At 52.2% G+C, this 22,227-nt stretch overlaps 6 protein-coding genes across 6 annotated transcripts; 1 reads left to right on the top strand and 5 right to left on the bottom strand.

Moving 5' to 3' along the window:
* Positions 1 to 3: 3 nt before the first annotated feature.
* Positions 4 to 1,249, bottom strand: BDW74DRAFT_178897 (glycoside hydrolase superfamily; the record flags this gene model as incomplete). Its single annotated transcript, XM_073729312.1, has 3 exons — positions 4 to 540; positions 627 to 997; positions 1,066 to 1,249. 3 exons carry the CDS (start codon positions 1,247 to 1,249, stop codon positions 4 to 6), a joined length of 1,092 nt encoding a protein of 363 aa, XP_073583038.1.
* Positions 1,250 to 2,141: 892 nt separating this feature from the next.
* On the bottom strand, positions 2,142 to 4,353 carry BDW74DRAFT_178898 (oxidase ustYa family protein; the record flags this gene model as incomplete). Its single annotated transcript, XM_073729313.1, has 5 exons — positions 2,142 to 2,417; positions 3,398 to 3,700; positions 3,757 to 3,878; positions 3,932 to 4,057; positions 4,128 to 4,353. 5 exons carry the CDS (start codon positions 4,351 to 4,353, stop codon positions 2,142 to 2,144), a joined length of 1,053 nt encoding a protein of 350 aa, XP_073583039.1.
* A 2,819-nt stretch (positions 4,354 to 7,172) lies between these two features.
* On the bottom strand, positions 7,173 to 8,086 carry BDW74DRAFT_168369 (uncharacterized protein; the record flags this gene model as incomplete). Its single annotated transcript, XM_073726811.1, has 2 exons — positions 7,173 to 7,749; positions 7,806 to 8,086. The coding sequence occupies 2 exons, from the start codon at positions 8,084 to 8,086 to the stop codon at positions 7,173 to 7,175; spliced, it is 858 nt and encodes a 285-aa protein (XP_073583040.1).
* A 691-nt stretch (positions 8,087 to 8,777) lies between these two features.
* On the bottom strand, positions 8,778 to 9,830 carry BDW74DRAFT_185634 (uncharacterized protein; the record flags this gene model as incomplete). Its single annotated transcript, XM_073731074.1, has 3 exons — positions 8,778 to 9,438; positions 9,480 to 9,484; positions 9,540 to 9,830. The coding sequence occupies 3 exons, from the start codon at positions 9,828 to 9,830 to the stop codon at positions 8,778 to 8,780; spliced, it is 957 nt and encodes a 318-aa protein (XP_073583041.1).
* Positions 9,831 to 13,541: 3,711 nt separating this feature from the next.
* On the top strand, positions 13,542 to 15,681 carry BDW74DRAFT_154604 (CCCH zinc finger DNA binding protein). The gene is made up of 5 exons (XM_073724707.1): positions 13,542 to 13,822; positions 13,896 to 14,039; positions 14,099 to 14,146; positions 14,196 to 14,493; positions 14,553 to 15,681. The coding sequence occupies exons 1-5, from the start codon at positions 13,745 to 13,747 to the stop codon at positions 15,350 to 15,352; spliced, it is 1,368 nt and encodes a 455-aa protein (XP_073583042.1). The 5' UTR covers positions 13,542 to 13,744; the 3' UTR covers positions 15,353 to 15,681.
* Positions 15,682 to 19,931: 4,250 nt separating this feature from the next.
* On the bottom strand, positions 19,932 to 22,145 carry BDW74DRAFT_154605 (MDR family MFS transporter; the record flags this gene model as incomplete). The annotated part of the gene is made up of 4 exons (XM_073724708.1): positions 21,502 to 22,145; positions 21,287 to 21,446; positions 21,110 to 21,239; positions 19,932 to 21,057 (listed from the first exon to the last, which is right to left on the bottom strand). Coding segments are annotated over exons 1-4 (1,442 nt in total), but the record flags the coding sequence as incomplete, so codon positions are not given.
* Positions 22,146 to 22,227: the final 82 nt, after the last annotated feature.

A 22,227-nucleotide genomic window follows, 5' to 3' on the forward strand; every position in this document is an offset into this window, starting at 1 on the left:
TCTTCACAGCAGATACTTCTCAAAATCAAATTCGGCTTCCACAGCCCCCGCAGCCAGCGCCGCGCTCTTCAACGCCTCCCAATTCTCACCTCCAATGCCCACCTCGTAATCCCACCCCTCATGCGGATCCGCATTTGGCAGAACCTGCCAGTAAAACCAGGGTATACCAGCGGCATCAATACTCGCCGCCCACTGCTTGATATTTCCATCTCTCGTAGCCGAATCCAGCGCAGTCCCACCATGACAGTTATTGTTCTTTGCGTCCGTGTAGCACGCGCCCCATTCCTGCATTATGAGTTTCTTGCCGGCGGTCTTTGCGCGAGTGGCGTAGGTTTTCAACGTGTCGGTGTCGAAATCGGATATCCCGTAGGCGTGGATTGCGAGGACGTCTAGTGCGTCGCAGGTGAAGTACGCGTCTAGCAGCGAGGTAGCGAGGTACGAGCCACCGCCCGTTGTGACGAGGATGTTTGAGGTCGAAAGGTTGTCTCGGATTGCTTGGCCCATGGTGCATTGCCAGGTTGCTAGGGCGGAGGGGTTCCCCTGGATTACCGTATCATGTTAGCCTTTCCTCCTTCTCATATTCGGGTTCAACTGAAGGAGAGTTAAGTGAAACAAATTCAACGTACCAGCGGATGCATAGCCTCATTCTGCGTTTCAAAGGCAAAGATATACTCATCGCTCTCCGCCCACGTCTTGCCATTATTGGGGTTCACATGGGCCAGAACATGCGCGATGCGCTCTTTGAAGTACTGCATTGCGTTGGTGTCCGTATAGAAGCTACCTGTGCCGTACCATTTCCCGTAGAAGTCGGACCCTGCTTCGAGGGCGTTGTAGCTGTGGAGTGAGATGAGGAGCTTGATGCCGTAAATGTGTGCTTTGGCCATGAAGTCGTCCAGTCGATTGAGGACTGTGTCGTCGTAGGCATTTGCCTCTGGGCTGGAGGATTGCAGGCTTGGGAAGGGGGTTATGGGGGTTCCTTTGGTGGTTCCAGATTGGCCTGTAATTGGGTAGGGGTTAGTATAAGTTTGCGAAAGAAGGAGGAATGGTAAGTGTGGACGGGTTTACCATCCAGCCAGACACGCAGGACTTTGACGCCGGCACTCTGGAGACCTTTCAGGAGGGTTGTTGATTGATCATCTGTCAAGCCAGCCGCATAGTACAAGTTAGAACCTGCAAAAGACTTGGCTGCTAGGGTTGATGTCACGCAGGAGAGGCCTAACAGAGCCGTCGTTAGGGAAAAGAGCTTCATGGTGATTTCTGATGCTGCGGACACACTGCTGCTCATCGTCCAAAGCATTTATACTTCGCGCCTACGAACAAAGTATGTAGTGTCGGCCAGGGCCGCCTGGCACATGCTGAAACACACTCCCGGGTACAACCCCACACTTCTCGGTGCCCTTGCTCGGAGATCTCTCTCTTTTTGTTCTTGATGCCGATGATCTCGGCGACGCCGAGATGGACATCCCCACAACAAGATGCCTATAACATATTCCCGGCGCAACAAATCACAAGTTTGCATCTCCGTACCCAAAGTCATGAGATCTAGACCTACTACCTGAGATGGTTTGCCTGCCTGATTGGACTAGTGTCATGGGTCTGGGGTGCTATAGATGCAACTGCGTGCCCTCAAGACCCGGCATCAGAATATCGACAGTGGCCATTCTTGGACGTCATTCCTTGCAATAGTACCGCACTTCCTTTTCTTGCACTAGAATCTACAGCCCATCCAATTCCGAGACCCGCTGACTAACGGGTTAGGGCTGGAGAGGGCTGCCAGGGCTGCAGTTACAACCGCATACCCGAGCGCGGCCTAGCTATGACATCCGACGGATTGTCGCGTTCCTCTATTGGGGCTGGGAGGATGTTAAAGTATGGTATGGGACAGGCACAAGGTCAAGTAAATTGATTGATATCTCTCAAAGCCTGGAGAATGGATGGCGCACAAAGTCAAAGATAGAAGCATATGCATGTACTAGATAGCTAACATTATAGCTTGACTGCTCTAATAATACCAAAAGTTTCTATCTACTGTCAAGCGAGCAAAGCATTGCCCATTCCAAGTTGTTTAGCCCAGGTTGTGGGACGCTTGGTGCCATCAATTCTCCATCTAGCTTGCCCGCAATGACCCAGTGCCAAAAACCCTAATTACCATTACCAACCCACCCAAACTCAGTGTACCCATTGGCAGCTTCCACGGTAGCCTTGTCAGCGGCCTCGGTATCTCGTTTTCCATTTCCTTGCCAGCCAAACTCGGTATAAAAGTTGGCGGTCTCGACAGTGACCTCGCTGTCCTCTTCGTCTTTTGTGGATTCGGCAGCAGTCGCGGTATCACGCTTGCCGTTGCCTTGCCATCCAAACTCGGTGTAGAAGTTGGCGGCTTCAACGGTTACGTCGCGGGTTGCCTCGTTGTCGGGCGCCTGTGGCTGGTTAGAATACCTTACTCGGAAAATGCTTGAATCAGAGCGATGAAGGGCAATAGGTAGTGTAAAGAGTGGACATACAGCTGGAAGAGCCAGCGCGACTCCAGAGAACACGAGGGCAGCGATGAACGGCTTCATTTTGACTGGAATCGAAAGCAGGTGCGAGTTTAGACTATGGGGATATAATAGCTGATGGAGACGAGCTGGGGCAGGGCACTTGGAAGAGCGGCTGGGGCGGGCTGTGTAGAAGGTCGCGCTTGTGGCAGATGGGATGTCGTACCTAATCATGCCTCCGAGTAGCACCACGCTCTTTATACCCGGGTTCCCGCTCACTTCACTATCGCATTCTGACCGCAATGAAACTGTGTTGGAGGCCAAGTACCATACGCTTACGCATGCTGTCGCCCGCCTGATCAGTCATACGTCCTTATGGAGGTCTCCCTCATTAGGTGCCTGTACCTTAGGCTGTCCGTTTCAGAGACATACTTCCCGTTCGATCTGCCGCCACATTTGGTGGAGATGGGCGTAATGATGAGCCTGTGAGTGAGCTGCAGCGGGTGATTCGTTCACCGTACATGATCTTAAGCCCTACCCTATTGTACCTACGGGTGGCGCCCGGGCGTAAGCGTATGCGGGAGCGGGAAACGGGAGCGTATCCGCAATCGTTCAACCATGGGCGCCATCTAGCCCAGGTATGGCGTATGGCGAGCATTTTGATTGACTGATTCAAGGCTCTGAGAGGGTTTGGCATCCACCTGCAGTGAAGACATGGTTGCGTAGCACCGTGCCTAAATGAGACGGTCAAGGGCGCGGTCAGAATCCCTAAGCGTTGATGGTTGAATTTAGATCGATTAGGGCGAAGAGCCAGACCTTATTAAGACTATTTTTATGAACCTATCTACCAAACCCTACCAGTACCTACGCACCTAATCCTCACTCTCATCATCTGTATAGAGAACGTCATGACCCAATCAAACCTCCCCCCTCAACGGATCCGGAACCCAAGTCTCAAAATCCACGACCCCCGCCGTGCGCTCAAACGCCCAGTCCCGAATACGCTCGAAATCACGGCACGTATGCACGACCCGCCCGTCCGCCTGCCAGCGCTGATACGTCTCCGACCACAGCCAGTGGATTGTCGACACATCAGCTGAACACATGAGGCTCTGGCGCAGTGACTCGGAGCAGTGGTCGAGATGCGTCCAGAAGGCGTGAGCGATCTTGGGGTCGCTCATGTTCACGCCCATGTCGTGGCCCCAGGCTTTTTTGTGGAGGTGGTGCTGGGAGTTTGTTAGGATTATGTGTAGTGAAGAAGGGGAGGAAAGGGGAGACGTACCAGGCAGTGGAGTTGGTGGAAGACATCGATCTCCACGACATATTGACCGGGCTCAGTTGATAGTGGGAGGGTGTGGTTTATGACTTGGGCGGCGTCGGACTTGGGGATTTTGATGATTCCATCTGTAGTCATCAACTGTTAAAGTGTCAAGATACGGGGAAGAGACGCTGCGTACAGTTATACAGGTCTTCCCAGGCTTTGTCGTAGGCGTCAGTTGGAGGGCCTATGTAGGGCGTCTTTGGACCGCCGAAGCCGCTGGAGAAGGTCTGGGTCTTGTATTCTATTATTTTGTTCGCGGGAGCTTCAAAGGCTCTGGTTAGGTATGGTATGATATATGAATGGCAGACACAAAACAAAATGGACGGGCATACAGAAAATCGGACTAGGGATACGGATGTCTTTCGCGTGTTGGAATGTATCAACGAGCCAGAGGATATTTATCAGGACACTGACAACCAAGGCCGTGTAGAGAAGATACTGCCACACGGCGTGCCTGGGTCTTTCTCGTGCGTGAATTGTCCGGTCGGTGCTGTTGAGCAGCGCCTCCGAGCCACTATCGTGTTCGTAGAGATCCTGGTATCTGGCTGTGGTGCCCATTGTGAAGGAGTAATGAGGTTCTGAATGTGCGAAAGAAGGAGGAAGTAAGAGTAACAATCAAAGATCGCTGGAAGGGCAGTTCAGGCTAAGATGGGGTTTTCAGACTAAGAAAGATCAAGCTGGCCTGCTGAGTGGGGAGGGCTACGCTCGGGCCCAGGACTGGATATACTGTCTACCCCTTAAGGCAATGACCACTTACTAGATGCATAAGCGGGAGTTGCTTGGCGCGGGGGTGTTAATACATGTAAGCGAGGGTATCTCAGAAAACTATACCATGACCCCTTCTGCAGGTGGTGGTGGTGGTGCACGAGCTAAAGTAAACATGTTAACAGGCCTTTGTCCTGCAACGCCACGATCCCCCAAGTCTATCTTGTGTCCGTCATGTAGATCAGTTCCTTGCGGGCATTCAAGTCGCCTATGGCTAACCATGCCGCTTAACCCAATAAGACAGCTGGTGCTCGATCCCATACACTATGGGTAACAAGGTAATAGAAAGGAAACACAGCCAGTCAAAGAATTATCCCAAGCCAATTCTTTCACGTAGAATATCATTCAATATTGCGTCAGCTGCGTCGTCGGCATACGCTTACAGACGGGCTGGTATTGGCGAAAAAAGCGAAGACCATGAATGTGATCAGCCGTCTCATTAACTCAGATTGCCTTAGCTACTGGGATCATGCTAGTCATAATCCGCTCGACAGCGAGTAACACGTCATGGCCGCATTACCTGCATTGGACTCGAAAGGAGCGACAAGGTATATAAGGCACGGTATAGGATCATCGCGGGGTCTAGAGAAGACAAATCCAGCCTACAAGATTTCCCTCTCAGAACGCATTGCCAAAAGTCCAACCACGGAAGAAGAATAATTGTACACTCTTATAAGGATAAGTTAGCCTTGGCAAGCTTGCACAATAGGATCAATCAATCGGGGTTAATAAGCGCAAATTTGGATGACGGTGCTGATCACATTAGGATAGCCGGGACACGAACACGTTAGCAATAAGTAGGTAGCTCGAGCAGCAAAGGGAACCCATGCTCTAGGTAGGCGTACCCTGCATACAACGTAAGCTGACGCTGTAGATCGCACTGTAGATCGCGCGCTCGAAACTGGGAAGCCCTGGTGGACGGTATGTAACCTTAGCCACATCCCATCCGGTGTTTCCAACCCTTTACTACTAAGGACAAGGCACGTTTGGTTGTGTTCTTAATATCTACCTCCATCAGCACATTGACGTGGTTTGGATTGGTAGCTCAGCAAGTCTAGCAATCTCTACTCGCCTACCTCCTTGAGAGCATGAGCTGGTCGACCCGTCGGTGCGTCCGGAGCGATGCTACTGGCTGGTCGGGTGTTCACGAAGCAGGCTGTTATAACAGGGTTTGGCCTGAATCAAGGACACGGCAGGAGGGGAATTATGCTCGGGAAAGCTTGCCCAGGCATGGTGCGCTGAGAAGTCCGTAACGGCTCATGGTATTCCAAGCTTTATACGCCGAGGAGCTGCGGTATAAAGCCACCCTGAATTCCAGCTCCAAAGGACTTAGAGATCATTGTCAACTATTTCCTTACTTCTCCTACAATTTGCACTATCTGCATCAACATCGTGTGCCTTTACCCGGAACCTCTAGCCATCCCCCATCTGCCCCAGTATGAAGCTCTTCATCACCACCGCCATGCTCATCTGCGCCGCCGTGGCCCTTCCCACCGCATGTAACCCCCGGCCTGGCCTCTACGACCCCTCTTCGCCCTTACCATGTCTTTGCAAGATTGCCAAGTTGAATGAGGTAAAGTTAAGCATCCCCTTGCCTCCACAATCCTCGCGCCCCATCCCACCAGGATAGAACGCGACGCCCAAGGCCCAGGCCCCGCCCCTGCCACCATCGAAAACGAGAATGAGCTCCTTATAGTCGGACAAGAGGTGGCAACTTGGTTCTGCGCGGGGCCCGACTGCCCGCCCCCGCGCCAACCGCAGACTTAAACCACTGATAAAGCTGGATGCCCCTGCCCCGGCAAAACGGGAAGCCCGGAGCGCAATTGTGAGAAAGGAGACCATGAGGGTTGGGGCTTCGGGTCTTCGGGCTATCGTGGAGAGGTGGATGTGAACCGGTTGAGGGATGCGAGTCTACCTACCTAGGTAGGCACCTGCATATGTTCATGACTGAGCTGGGGCCAGGTGCGCCACACATGGAGCCTTCGGTCGCTGAACAGGGGGTATCAAAAGGAAGGTTTAGCGTTGGGGATGTCTTGTATGTAGATGTCTATTGGGTTAGGGAGCGTGATCTGGCCGCCAGCTACAGCTCTTTGTTACATATGTACCTTGCTCCGTGTGGGCTGTCTTTTTCGGTTCCTTCTCTTATGCTCTGAGTTTGCGTTTTACCTGCCGTACATCGGGCCATGAATTAAACATTCCACAGCCGTGCCTTTTTTTTTCCTGTGATATGAAGCTCGCTCACGACGCCATATCTAATCGTCAGGTTTATGACATATAATCCGGCAGTAGTATAGCTTTTGTCCTTGGGTATACGGGAGTACCTAAGGTTCTGTTGGTATATATGGACAGGCTTCATAGCCAATTAGTTTTTATGGCCCAGCGGTAAAATTTGCTGACAGGTTTCTCCGTCCCTACCATAATCCTAATCGCGATGTAGATCCAGAGACAGGGAGTCATTGGATTTTATTGCACTGTTTTCATCCCGTACAATGCCCTAGCATAACCTCATTCTATTAAAATAATACCATAAACCTCATCCACTAGTGCAGCCTACTATATCACCTAGTAGTCCTCTTCAATCCATCACTCTGATACCATACCATGGCCCTATCCTAAACATCATCGCAATCCGTCGACGCAATAATCTCCCTCCAACCATCCAACACCTCCTGCTCCCTCTGCAAACTCGCCCCAATAGACTCAATCGCATCCCGTCCCAACGCCAACCTCGCCGGCAATTCACGCCCCTCACAGCGCCCCGTCTTCGTCAACGCCTCAACAATAACCCTCGCCCCCTTGACCGGATCCCCAGGCTGATGCCCACTATACGCTACCAACGCATCCCGATTCGCCTGCGTCCCTGCGTGCAGATCAGGGATGCATTTTGCAGCAGTGACCTTGTGCCCACCGCTCGTCGTCAGAAATTGTGTCCGGAAATACCCCGGCTCGATGCACGTTACGTCGATGTTCAACGGTGCGAGTTCGGCGCGCAGGGCTTCGGTGTACATTGCAATCGCGGCCTTTGACGCGCAGTAGAATCCTGCTGCGGGGTGTCCGCTCCAGCCGGCGATGGAGCCCATGTTGGCAATTACGCCCGACTTCCGGGCGCGCATGAAGGGCAGGACTGCTCGTAGAAGCCGGATTTGGGAAAAGACGTTTACGTCGAAGTGTGTGAGAATTTCTTCGTGGCTGTAACTTGTCAGGACACGGGGTATTCAGAAATAAGGTTGGGGCTATATACTCACCTGCACTCTTCAATTGCTCCTTCAAGGATATATCCCGCGTTGTTGACGAGGATGTCGATGGGTCCGACGGTAGCTTCGACTTCGTCAACGACGGCTTTGATCTCTGCATCAGTTGCTGTGATATCAAGAGCCTTGGGGATGATTCCGAGCGGCACAAGATCGTCGAGCTTAGAGGCATCGCGTGAAACAGCGACTACAGTGTCGCCGTTCTTCGCCGCAGCGATGGCAATCTGGCGACCAAAGCCAGACGAGCAACCTGTGATGAACCAGATTCTAGTCATATTTGCGAACTTACTGATAACAGGGAAGGGACACCCCATCCCTACCTGGGAAAGCCAGCGGAATTTATACCCCCGGACGCGGGGCCCCGCCGCTGACCTTGGGAGGCCTGCTGGGTGTCCGCCTCTTATCTCCGCCCTGACATTGCCAGATGTCACCCGGGGAAGAGGCGCTCTCCGACGATACGAGCAGTTTGCGATAGAGGGATATCAGGCTGAATGTTGAACACGTCCAGAAGGATTCCCTTAATCGGACACCGGTTCTTAACGCCATGTCTTACCTCCGGGTGGGGTCACGTGTCGATGACTGCCCTAGCCCACCTTGGCAGTTAGCAAAGAGGCCCGGGCACTCCACGCTCTGGTTGAGACTAAAGCGCTGGTTATGCATAGTTAGAGGCAATGAGAGAGTTAAGGTTCCTGTCTCTTGTATATTCTCCAACATTTCCTGCTCTAAACTGCATGGATGGCCTAGCCGTGAGAGGCAACTAAAGAACGGTAGAGATAGGCAAACAAGATCAATTAGTTCAAGATGGTTGATACTAGCCCGTGTAAGCAAATTTAGTAGGTACAAAGAAAACCCCAAATTTCGTTTGAGCGCTTCCTCATACCACCCAAATCACATCTGGATCGTCTGGTTTCCGGAGAATGTCATGTTCCCAGCCTAATTCATGACCTTCGTATTGCCCTTATTGTACTAAGTATTCTGCTGCTGCGCGTATGCTTTTCGCGGGGTTCCGGTCGTATTCCAGCTTTTCAAGACCGCTTTGGCACAAGCAGCGGCAGTCGCGGCCGCATACTCCTGCCAATACTTGTTCTTGTGGCTGTCTGCATAATCAGAAACGCCCCTGATCACAAGGGACGGCAGACAGTCCCAGATGCCCGCGCTTTCCATTTCGAACGCGATGATCCCCTCCGCTGCAGCGATAGCGTCGCGGTGGCTAGCGAGTTTTATGACTGTATCGCTCGATGCGATCGAGCCAATTTGAATAATAGGCAGGGGCGGCTGAGTATTGGTCTCTTCATGTCGCTCGCGAGAGAGGGGATGGACCGGGTGGCAGCCTAACACCTGGCATGAGGTGCCTTTGGCAATTTCACACGAATGGTCACCGTGTCGGCAATCACATTCTAGTCCCTGGCCTCGATGCTTGTGCAAATAGTCGGCGCTGAAGAGCTTGTCGTTCTCGGCACCGGGGTAGACCAGCCCGTGAAAGGAGGCGGCAAGGTGACTCGCCGTTCTCGCTTGGAGACATTGTTTTCCTGCTTCAAGTTTCGCTATAAAACCTTTGGTTTCCGGGCGCGGCCTGCCCAGACTGTCGTCGCGGTTGTGTTTCGACACGAACCCGCCCGTGTATTGTCTTCCGAAATCAATTTGCACCACATTTTATGAGATTATCACGTCGCCTAGCAGGATTTCATTATTGTCGGGCTTGCTAAGAATGCCGCCTCAGATGCCTACAAGCAATGCGAGTTGTATTTTCTTGATGCTCGATAACGAACTATGACCGAACGATGCAGCGTTGACTCTGCCCATACCTGGTATATGGATCAGGAGCACTTTGTGGGGGCCGATTCGTCCTGCGGTATACGAGCAGATGTCACTCTTTGATTCCTGGATGCTCAACGTGTGCGGTCCCTCGGAGTGAAAGGTTTCATCGAAGATCGCTTGCCCGGCCTTGGCTTCAATGGGCAGAGCGCAAATGATGGCGGTGGAGTATTCAGAGTTTGCAGAACTATCGGTGTATTCCATTATGCCGGCTTAGGTGCAGAACTCTGTTTGGGTTGGCGGGTTTTGGGTTCGATAGCACCGTGGGCTTTCTGAAAGCACTGGCGAAAGTGTCAGTGTTCGATCGGAAACTAACACGATATAGATGAAAATGGCAGTGCAGGGGTCTATTGCTTACCAATAGCAAGATACGGGTGCTATCTGGCCAGCGAAATGATGTGAGCATGGAGGTGATGTTGTTGGAGAAGAGAGTGGATGGATTTGGGAACAGATTTCAGGAGGGAGAAAGGGCGGGTTAAGCTACTCACACTAACAAGAAAATCATAGTAGCTGAACCGGTTTCGTCCTCTGATCCTTCGTCTAAATGTGAGTCGGCAAGATCCCTTCCATTGTTGCTAGGAGCGCAGGATGACAAACGGAAGCTTGCCGTTGACGTTGCCCACCGCCAGCAGAGTTTCCCTGAGAGCGAACTCAACGGGCACAAGAAGATCGAAAGTCTCGCTGCTCTTGGGAAGATATCCTAGAGCTTGAGATTGAGGTGGAGAAGTATCATCGGGACTGGCCTGGTCGACCGTGAGCACGCTAAGCACGACATACACTCATCACCACTAGAAAGATACATAACAAAGACGCCAAAGGCTCGCAGTGTACACCAGCAGCTAGCATATGCTTCCCTTTACTTCGTTCGGCATCTTGCGCGCCGTGCGGATTATGTTGTGTCCGACGATGCCATTTGCGTTTTATTACAAAGATACGCGGATCACTGGTTAGAGACCCTCGATTACTCGACAAGATTGACGAAGGTCTAGACGCCATGGTTTCTGTGATGAACTTGGCTGCTAAATGTCCTGAATTTGTCTTCTTTGTCGGAAGCCGCCTGAGGTTAACTCAGAGCAATCGGTATATCATGAGCAATGCCCCTGGTCAGATATATCTAAGTGCCCTTGTCTTCTCGCCCGCCAATACGCCTGTACGCTCCGCATGCGGGAACATCGTACGTCAATAGATTAGCTTTCTCCCTCGTGGCAGTGCAGAGCGGAGCTGGAACCGATGCCTGTGGTTTCTTCGGCGCTCAGTGGATGAGCTTTGCCTGACACAGACGGTCACAGTCTGTCATTCGCTACAGACCACCGAGAAAGACATGCCAGTATACGCGACACGTTCCGGTCAAACTCTGGGGCACATTCATCTCATTCCTCGTAACAACGAGGTTGCGTCGATGACTATTTCGCCTGACAGACATAGATTGGCACTCCTTACAAAGCGTTTAGTCCTTGTTTATGAGCTTATACTCGGGAGTTGATAGCTCAGCTTCCCCATCATAAGGATCACTGCACGCCAGTAGTCTTTGCCAATGATAGCGACACAATCTTATCCATTACGAGGACGCCGTGAATAAGTGCTTGGAAGATTTCGACCGAGCCACACTGGCGCCGAGTTGGTGGACCTGGCTGGAGGTTAAGCAGCGAGATCCTCGTCTCGGCCGATGCAAATGTTGTTGCTTCTTGGTGTCCGGACAGGACAATGGGTATTTGGAAGCTGACTGATAATATTCTCGAGTTTCAACAGCGGCTCCCAGCTCTGAGACAATCCAAGATTGCCATATCCAGGCTTCGTGGCCTTAGTGAAAAGGCCATTCTCGGGGGCTGTCGCCGTTGGGGTTTTCCGCGACCTGCGAAAGGCCACTTCGTGCGATATTCACATTGACTACAGGTGCTATACAAGGGTGGATGTCGTTGTATTTAACCCGGATAGCCGACTCTTAGTAATGGTGGAATTGTTGGTCAACATCTGGGATGTTACGACGCGGCAGTTCCTTGTTACGCTTGGACGGTCTTCCGATGATATCGGCGGACAGATCTCGAGTGGCTACAGGATCTGCCAACTCCGATATCAGCATCCGGGACGCGCTCACCGGAAACCAACTTTATACCCTTCAAGGTCATGAATAACTAATTAAATTGGTTCAGTTTTTGACCCATTATGACGGGATGCTAGTATGAGCCGCAGATGACAAAACAATAGTCTTCTGGGGTATCAACAAGAAAGGGCCGTTTCGCGCTGTAAAACCTGGGTACGAGAGTGAAGTCAGTCAAATGAGACAATCGGACGACGGCAGACTACTGGCCATCTCCTGGTCCAGTGGACCTATCCAAATCTAGGACATCACAAAGTGTGAGTTGGATTTAGAGGTTGCCGATAGCCTCCCAAGCAGAGCTAGCCAGTGCTTGGAATTCTCCCGCGACGGCTCGCTGCTAGCGACTGGCATTAATCTTGGCGAGATCAGGGTCTGGAACACACAGACGAAGCAAGAGATATTCAATCACACATGCCCGCACCTGGACGAGACTGGTACCACCGCGGGTGTGGATGGGCCTCGGCTTCGGTGGGTCAAACGGCAAGAATATCCTTGTATCCCTCTCCTCGAGTGCGCCAATGGTGCGCTTCTGGGACCCCGTGAAAGGGCAGCAGCTGCTGTACGACACGCCCTGGGCCCCCAGTCCTTATAATCGCCAGCGTCCCATTGCGATCGCATTATCACCTCGTATGAGTCTCTTTACCCTATCAAACGAAGATTCAATCCACTTCTACCCCATAAATACCAGCAGGAAGACACTGGAGCTGCTCTGTTGGGGGATAGCGAAGATGAGTTTGACATCCGACGGCCATCACCCCGCGTACCAAAGGGGAATCCATTCCATTTTCCACAACGGACGGACGGTCAGTTCAATTCCAGTCCTTGTGTTTCCGCAGGAAGCCATGCGGGCTGCCTTGCCCCGGGATAACGGAGATGCGTTTCACGTCCGATGGCCACTACCTGCGCACTAATATAGGGACGATTCCAGTTCCCGTGGAGTTCGGTGGTCTTGCGTCTAACGACAGCAAGAACTGGCCCGTCTGGGTCAACAGGGACTGGGTTGTGAAAGGGCGCGACACCAAGGTTCTTTATACCGCCGGACTTGGAGGCCTTCGAGACCCCTATTGCGGCTGAGGGGAATGTTGTCGTGTTTGGGCTGCGGTCTGGGGATGTGAGTATTGTGCATTTTCGTGATGATTTGGGATTCTGAATTGAAGTACTTTCTTTCTTTCTTTCATTTTATATGAAATCTGTCTAGTTACCACGTTTACACTAGTTGGCTCTGGTTTATGTAGTTCTGAGATAGAATGAATCTTTGGGCTCGTGGAGCTTAGGGTATACCTCGGGAGATGATAGGTCTAGCTCCCCTTGTATGGAACCATTAGACAGTTAGTCCAGTGCCTATTATCTTTATGCTACCTAGTATCTGCCAATCTCAGCGTAGTCAGTCTTGCGAACCTCGTCTGCTGCTTATCGCCGAGGCAGACTTGGATTTAACCGGGGGTGTTGCGCCAAGTGCGCAGGTGCCTGTACATGAGGGCTACCGCAGTCCAGAGTTATGACAGGCCGCATTTTATCGCGACCTAGCCCTTGGAGGGTGACAAATGAGTGGCCAGGACGCACTACTGCGAAGTAACCGTATATGATGCATACAGTGGCGGCGGTGTCTGGCAAAGCGAGCATTGGCTGTGAGAAACCCTGGTCAATGTGGCGCAGTCGGCGCGTAGAACAGCGAAGCATTTACGGCAGGTCTGGCATTGCCGCAGACCTCACATTGCTCTCACTGTGACTTCTGGAGTCTATATAGACCTGTCTAACTGCCCTCTCTTCTGGTTGAGTTCTTGTTCTTCTCTTGCTCTTACTGCGGAGATATATGTTTTGTCTATTGCGGCTTGAGCAGCGCCAAGACTGATCAATAGCACTTTCTCTATTTGGCGAATCGACCACGTGATACCTGCCTGATCTGACCTAGCGCCGCCAACACAGCTCTCGGGAATCTGTGGATTCTTCGCTTCTTCTTCCCCACTCCGACTCCGCTCATTCCTGACCCACAACTCAGTCATAGTCCCAGGGACTCAATATGGTTGATCCAATCACCCTAAGGCGTCAGTACGACGACCTCTGCAAGGCGGAGAGCAGCAAGGACGAGATTATCACGGTCAGCTTGCCTGCCTTGTGACACCCCGACCGCTTGAGGCAACACGAGCTGACAATGACATTTCGCGTTGCAGAGTCTCTTTGACTATATTAAAGACCTGGAACTGGAACTTGAGCATGAGAAAGATGAGGTTGATGCCCAGAAACGTGCTACTTTCTCTTACCGAGATGATAGTCGCAGGTATCAGGCCGAGCGGGATGCTTTGGTTTCTGAGAAGGTTGGTTTATCCCTTACACTACCCAATCGATTGATGGTAGGTATGCTGACATTGCTTAGCGTAAATTGAGTTCTGTTTCCGTGTTGGTTGATGGAGATGGAATGAATGTAGGTCACCAAAACCTCTTGAAGGCTTCTCCCGCTAACATAGCCTCAGTTCCTCGAACGGTTCATACAAGACGGCAAGAACGGTGGACATGACGCCGCCCGAGCTCTTATCCAAGCAGTTAAAGATCATATCAAGCAGATTGACCCTGAAGCGAGCCCGAACATTAGCTACAGTATTCGGGTTTATGCGAACGTCCTGGGTCTGGCCAAGGTTTACCGGGAAGCGAACATCCTCCGCCCCGGTGAAGATTTATCTAATTTTATACGTGGTTTCAATATGGAGAGTCCGCTGTGTGATTTTGTTGATGCCGGTGATGGAAAGGAGTGTGCTGATGTGAAGATTAAAGGTCCGTCTGCCCTTTGCATATATACCCACCTCATATTACGCGACTAATCGAGCGCACAGGACATTTCGAGAAAGGCATGAACAACATCCATTGCCAGCGCATTATCTTTTGTGCTTCAGCGGATAGTGGCTATGCTCGGGTTCTGGGTCCCCATCGAGGATCCTCCAAGATTTCCCTTGTCCAGGGCCCTCCGTTTCCCCGCGAGATGGCCGAGCTAGCGGCAACCTTTGAGATCACCTCTTTCCCCGACGTCTTCATGTCATCCAAGATAGAGCGTCCAGCCAAGGTGCCCCAGCCCATCGTCCAAGAGATCCCAACCATAGCAGCAGTATCTACACCGACCCCTGCTCCAGGTCCGGCTCCGTCTTTGGTTCCAGCCCCAGCCCCAGCACCGCTCTTCAACTGGGCATCCGCCGCAAAGGCCGCCCCGGCTACACCCTCAGTCACGCCCTCACCCATCACCACTAAAACAAATAGCAAACCCCGCCTCCTAGTCTGCCTAAACGCCCGCAACCAGCGCGTCGACAGCCCCATCAAGATTTCGTCCAAGGAAGCCGTCACCGCATTGAAGCGCCGCAAATTCTGCAACCAGTACCACCTGCTTGGCTTCTGCCACAATCTCGCAACATACGGCAGCTGCAACCATGAACACGGCCCTGAGCTCAGCAAGCAGGAGCTTAATGATCTGATGTGGATTGCGCGCTCGAGTCCCTGCTTTAATGGACTGAACTGCCGCGACGTTGATTGCATTAGTGGTCATCGCTGTGCGTATGGCGAGTACTGCTTGCATAAGGAGTGTAAATTCCATAAGGATTTGCATGTGGTTGATACGGCTATTGTGCGGTCGTTGGAGGTTTAAACCCCCCGTACCTGACCATATTTTACAGTTATTCTCTATCTGTCTCCTCACCTATTCATATGTTTTTCTATTATCTTTCTCCTCTCGTACTGTGTAGGTTTTCGTTTCCTCCATGGCTCTTGAATCTTTGATACATGCAATTTCAAGCGGGGGTTCATCTCATACTGGGGCTCGTGTTAGCCTTGCGTACCCCTACCTTATCGATGGCCATTCTTGTTATCTACAATAGCTAAGCCCAGGCAAAAAGCCGAGGTTTATAGCATAGGACCTTGACACTCAGCAACTATCTACGTAGACTAATGCCCGCATTATGGATGTACCGTCTTGCATTCGACCGCGTATTAGAGACCCGCACTACATACAATCCCATTCCTATCCCCCGGTCTCGCAGCTACCTTTCCGCCGACACCTACATATCATGCCTACACGGTCTTTTGAGAAATATACCATAGACCAGATTTCCAAGACTCGCCTGAGGCACATCCCGACTATAATAGGGTAGGCCTACTCGCTGTCCGTACGTAGGGATGCGAACCCCAGTCGTTCGACGAAGTCTATGATCACGAACATATAAGCTAGAAGACCACACTATAGTCAGCATCGGGGCAAGAAAACTGTTCCTCGCCACGTGTTGAGTTGGGGAGATTGAACAAGTTCAGGAATACGCGGGAGAGTTGTAGGCTGGAGTGGCGCGGCGCGGATATCTAGATGGGACGTACACAGCACATGTTATTGCCGTTTCGCGTCTTGCCGCAGAATTGCGTTCTGCCATTAGCCCGCGGGTTAGTCTTATCCCTCGACGGCGGCACCAAACAGAACAGTAAACGCAAGCGGAGTCTGGTCTTTTGGGATGGGATGGATGCTTACCCGCTGCCACAGGTGCCGCCGCTTATCTGGATAGATAGGTGCGTCAGTTGGGTTCAAGGACGCTGTGGGGGCTGGATAGGGAGCTTGATTGCGTACGTGGCAGTGCATATTGTTGTCGGGCGATAGGAGGTGGATTGCTATATGGGCGGCGGACGAAGTAATCTCGACGACTTCAGACTCCCCGTGAGTGTCGGAAAGGCTGGAGAGGAGGGCGGCAGAGGCAGTCGCGGTTAAAAGGGGGACGAGGAAATTGAGGAAACGCATTGTGCTGGTATAGGTAGGCGATAGATGGCCGGGTGCTGAAGGGGTGGCAGAATGCAGGCTACGTGTCGTTAGGGGGAATCGGGAGCTCCCCTAAATCCCGTTCATGATTCTGCCACCAGAGCTACCAGAGCTACCAGTGAGGTCTAGATATACAGAGGTACATCCATTAGTGGTATGACGGGGGTCATGACGTGGAAAGACGGCATTTAGGGTTCCACCTCACGTCTATCCGGAGCCCTACGGTTGCCATCACGCGTATGAGAGTATAAGTTGGCGAACCAGCATTGGATTGCTATATAGACCTCTTACCTACGTTGTAGACATGTGCTGCGCCGGATAATGGTGGAATCAACCTTGTGTCCAGACGCTTCTTTCGGATCGTCTTCAGGCCTGTGATGTATACCCCGCAAACCTTGGAACTCAATGAGGACGCGGCGCTTACCTATGGTACTCATCAGAGGTCCATCTCCAGATAATAGGTGTTCGGTCATATGGAGGCTGGAACCCAAGTATGCTGGTCATGCGAAGAAAATGGATATTTCCAGATCCCCAGTCACCGCTGTCGCTCTCAAAGGAGTGGACCCTGCCTACGTACGTACGGACACTTATCAGCCTCTCCTTCGCCGCCGTCAACTACCATAGATAAATTGGAAGGGTATAGTACGGGCTACGGATATTCCAGAAAAAGTAGACGGACATCCATGTATTGCGTAGATACCCACTAGTAACCGCACAGCCACTTACGGGACTCTAGGCAGGCAGGTAAATACATTCCACTAGTTACAGCCTACCGAGGTGGATATCAAAAGATGGATGGCAAGTCGAGGCCTGACCACAGGAACCCCCCGAATAACCTATGGGATACTCCCTCGTCAGGGCACGCGGAATCCCATTCGCGCCCCGACACCCTGTGTATACCTGCACGCATCGACGTCGGAAATTTCTGTCCCCGTGCTATTGGACGTGTCTCCCTCCCATGCGGTTCTACCTAGGTAGGTAGCATAGGTACCTACTACCTACCCCCTGCAGAGCATATCCCGCCTCGCGGTATGCCCAGGCACTGCATAACCTGCTCCACCAATTCAAACATTGGCTCCCAGCGGATGAAATTATAGCCATCGTCCTGGGTGAAAGTGGACACCTGGATTTGTTCCTGTAGGCTTACGCAGGTATAGGGTTTTTAGCGGTGTATTTTGGAGCGTTCGGAGTATTCGGGGTTGAATTTGTATACATGCAGTAAGCTTAGGGACCCAAAACCGGCGGCGACGTCGTCAATCACCTCGTCTGGAGCATTGATCGGTGTATCAATGATAGCCATCACCTCGCATAGTATTTCCTGCAGGCCTGGGACCCCCTGGCGTGAGTTGTGACGGGTCAGGGGTATAGGGCCCGAGGTGGTAGCTGTAGCCGGGCAATGTGCGTGCTTGGATATGGTCATCAGGTCGCTGTAGGACTGGATGAAAGAGGAGATGGTGTCCAGGCGCAGCTGCACTTTTGGGAGGAGTGACGCTGGCGTATCCGTGGGTGGAGAGAGGTTGGGGGAATTCACAGCCGTATTGACTGCGGCGAGGTCGACTTGCAACGCCGCTCCGACGGAGTCTATAGTTATAACGTTTGTACAAGAGGTTGGTGCAACTGGTTACCTAGATCAGGCATGCATGGCATCTGATCCACAGGCAGGCCCTAGATAAATTACCCACAGCCGCTCGCCCAGAGTGAACAAGCCTGGCAACGGGTCTTGACAGTGCAGGTTTGAAGGACTCTAGGCGTCTTAACCAGGGAAGTATACACTACCCGCCTACCTATTGCACAATCCCGTTCAACTCGTTGGCTTCTACTCTTCGACTTGCAGTATTTAGAGATGGTAACGGGAGATGGAGGATGTTTCCAGGTAGTTCATTCAACGGTTCACTGACTAACGAGATGATCAAATTAGCCGGCCCGCGGGGGGCCGCCGTACACCCACGCGCCTTACCCATACTCATTCGCTACCTAGATACCATGTACTCAGATGCCAGTCAGTGATATTAGCACTCCCCCAGATCAGGCTAAACCTCTGTTTCCGTATCTTCAGGAATCGCGGACTCCGTTCCATTTCCCGAGTGACAGCCAAGCCCCATCTCAACAGCGTGCAAAATTGCCGCGACCTCGGGCATCGGGTTCGAAAATGCCTTTTCAAGGATAGCAAGAACTAGGCACGCAGTAGCGATTGGGTCCGGCTGTGTCTGGCGGGCTTGTAGACGTGACGGCGTGGCATGGGTCTCGGTGGCGTTGTGTTCGTCGTTGATACAGAGAGGCAGGGTGTACCCATTGGCAAGGTCTCTGTAATTTACGAAGACGACTCCAAGATTTTTCCGGATGAGCTCGGCCTCATTGAAGAAGGTATCTGCTGTTGGCGTCGGGGGAGTGAGACTGCCTATCCTACCGTCACCCTAACAGCCTGGAGAGGTGTATCGATTCTGGCTGTACTTTGAACAGCAAATCCAATCCAGCTCTCTTCATTCCGCCACCGTATGGTACCTGCATTAAACTAAGAATGGTCACATAGCTGACTGTGTGGACGGCCTGAGAGGAACCCTGGGATGTCAAGCAACTCAACCCCTTATTAGCACCAACTCCGATATCATAACATTTCCCCTCTCTGTCCCCCAAAGAAAGCATATCTAGCCCATAGCCACTGCAGTACCATCCCACCCATCTACACACACCCCAACATCTCCCCAATCAACACCCCCACCGCAACGAGCCGCCTCACACCAACTCTAGCACCCCTCAGGATCGCACACGCCCCCTCCCCCTCGCTCGTCTTCAAATTGCCACCTGGAGGCTCAACCGTTCCCACACCGCTGCCAACACCCTCGCGCCCACCCTTTTTCCCCTCTTTACCCCTAGATACATTCCCGCGGTTAGGATAATCCTTGCAAGCCTCCTTGCTCTTCCTATTAACTTGATCCCTATATCTATCAGTCAAGACATCAACCAGCGCGAGCGTGTTGCTGACCTGCCAGCGGACGTTTGCGGGAGCGCGCGGAGGAACGGCAATGGCGAGGTCAATCACGGGCGCGATATCGGCGTTGAACTGCGCGACTTCGGAGCAGTGGAAGAGGGTGTAGTAGTAGTTGTCTGGTAGATACCCAGAGGTACCGCGCAGGTACGCCCGGATTTATAAGTGCTACTTAGGTACGTCTCGTGGCGAAAGTCGCGGTTTATTTAGGTGTCCTTTTGGGGGTTGTGCAATATTCCGGCCTCTCTAAGGCACCGCGTGATTATGGCTGCCCTGGAACTACGGCTCCCTGCAGAAGGGGCATGGATGGCGTGCTGCCTTTACGAGAAACTTGGAGCATATAGTATCGTGCAAAAGTGTCATGTACAACCCGGAACCCCAACAATTGAATGTGGTGGGAAATCTTCATAAGCACACAGCTGAGGAGAGAGTACGCTCGATCATTATCTACCTCCCATGGCATACCGTAATATACAGTATCAAAGCTTTTCCATCGATCCCTCTGAAGAAGAAAAAGATCTAAAGAGCAGGAACACCCCCCTCCCCTTGCCCCTCGCCTTCCTTAACACTCCTCCACTCAAAGAAGCAAGAGACCACAAACGCCGCCATGAACAACGCAAGACTAAGTCTATAAGTGTCCTTCAATCCATCCAAGAACGCCAAAATGACATTGCGCAGCTGATCAGTCTGCCCCAGGTCTTCAAGAACATGTCTCATCTCGGTGGCACCGGCTTCGACGATCTTTGACGGGTCGACGGTAGGCGCGTGTTTCACTACACCTTCGATAAGACCGTTCTGAAAGAGCGACTGCGCGACGGCGATAAAGAGTGCACCACCGAGTGTCTGAAAAAATACGACTGCCGCCGTGCCTTGCGGGATATCGTCGGCTTTGAGGGTCGTCTGGACAGCAGTCATGGGGATCTGGAAGCCTGCGCCCACACCGGCACCAAGCAGGATTTGGTAACCAATCCATTTACCCGAGGAAATATTGATTGAGTATAGCGTGACGAGGCCAGCGCCAATGGATGCGATCGCTGTGCTGCCGATGAGGAACGGGGTGTAGTAGCCGAAGACTGTGACGAGGATTCCTGCTAGAACGGACGAGACCACGGTCGCCAGCATGAGCGGCAGAAGCTGGATTCCCGATGTCATGGCCGACGAGCCCCGAACGCTCTGAAAGAAAATGGGGAGGTAGTAGACCAGCACGAAGAATGATCCACCGAAGAAGAGAGCGTAGGCTGTGGATGCGATGACCGCACGCTGTTTCATGATGCGCGGTGGCAGGGTGGCGCGATCACCGAGCCAGATCTGAGAAACGACCGTTAAGATGACAAGGACACCGAATGTAACGAAAAGTCCAATAATGCGGCCGTTGTTCCAAGCGTATTTGTTTCCGCCCCATTGGAGCGCAAGTAAGAGACAAATAATGCATGGAATAAGCAACGCAGCGCCGATAAAATCGAGCTGCTTGATGCGGCCCATGACCGGTGTGCCTTTGCTTGACTGGTTCTGCTCCGGAAGTTGCAGAATGAAGATGATGATTGCCATGGAGACGCCCCCGATGGGAAGGCTGAAGGAGAGAGTCAGTGGAGCCGGCGTCATGGTCTTGGTCAGGGACGTACTTGATATAGAAGCACCATCTCCATGAGACAGAATCGGTAAAAGCACCACCTAGCAAGGGTCCGGCAATACTTGCTATGCCCCATACCATTCCAAACATTCCGAAGACGAGCGGGCGTTTAGGTAGAGGTACTGTGGAGGTCAGATCAACATTGCCAAGGGTCAGGGCAGGGACTTACCACACAGCGCAATAATAACGAGCGCACCAGAGAATATACCCGCAACACCAATACCAGCAACAGCACGACCGACAATGAGGACAGTACTCGAGGGCGCAACAGCGCAGATCAGCGACCCAAGTTCGAAGATAAAAACGGCGGCCAAGAACGCCCACTTTGCCTGCGCCAATTAGACCATATCGCTCGTTGTGGACCACGGACGGCTAGGGACAAACACTAAAGATCTTATAAAGCCGCCCATACGACGGTTGCAGCGCCGTCGAGGTGAGGAAGTAAGCACTCCCATACCAGGCAATGTCCTCAATACTCTTGAACTGGTTCGTGATCTCAGGAATGGCGACCGAGATAATCGTCTGGTCGAGGGCGACAAGGAAGACAGAGAGGTACAATCCCAGGATGATGACAGCGACTTTGGCGAAGCCAGGGTACTCTGGCTCCGCGGGGTTGGCAGAGACCGACTCCTTCTCGTCAGGGCCGGGTTGCTTTTCGATATCCATAGTTAAGCTTGTTTGTAAGGTTGCACAGTGTGGAGATTAAGATGGAGTGGAACCTGGGTATGTCAGACTGAGACCCTGCTGACAGCTTACCTGCTTTTATAGGGCCGACAAATGAGAAGTACGAAAGTCTGGCGATGAATCATTCTTCAGCCATGTCAGCCAGCGGAGATTGGCAGCCCGATAATTCCCTACACATGGCGCACCGTATCGCCCCGATCTCGTCACTTGGTGGCTTTATTGCCGGATACGAGCGAAAGTGAGATGGAAGGATTCGAGGGATTCGCACTTGCCTTGAACCAGCTTAGCTCCTGCCGTTGTTCTCCAGCTGGACGGCCTGACAGGACAGGGAAGGCAGTTTCCACGAATCAGAGGGGTAAAAGATCTAGGGTAGCGATGGGACCGTCACGGAGAATAAAGCCTTAAGACCCTTAACGCCTTGATGCG

This window comes from Aspergillus multicolor (genome assembly GCF_047715735.1).
Source record: "Aspergillus multicolor strain CBS 133.54 unplaced genomic scaffold BDW74scaffold_15, whole genome shotgun sequence".
In the NCBI taxonomy this organism is placed as follows: Eukaryota; Fungi; Ascomycota; class Eurotiomycetes; order Eurotiales; family Aspergillaceae; genus Aspergillus; species Aspergillus multicolor.

Coding starts and splice junctions, on each gene's coding strand:
- BDW74DRAFT_154604 (XM_073724707.1), top strand. CDS start 13,745: ATGGTTGATCCAATCACCCTAAGGCGTCAGTACGACGACCTCTGCAAG. Junction 13,823..13,895: donor GCAAGGACGAGATTATCACG/GTCAGCTTGCCT, acceptor TTCGCGTTGCAG/AGTCTCTTTGACTATATTAA. Junction 14,040..14,098: donor ATGCTTTGGTTTCTGAGAAG/GTTGGTTTATCC, acceptor GACATTGCTTAG/CGTAAATTGAGTTCTGTTTC.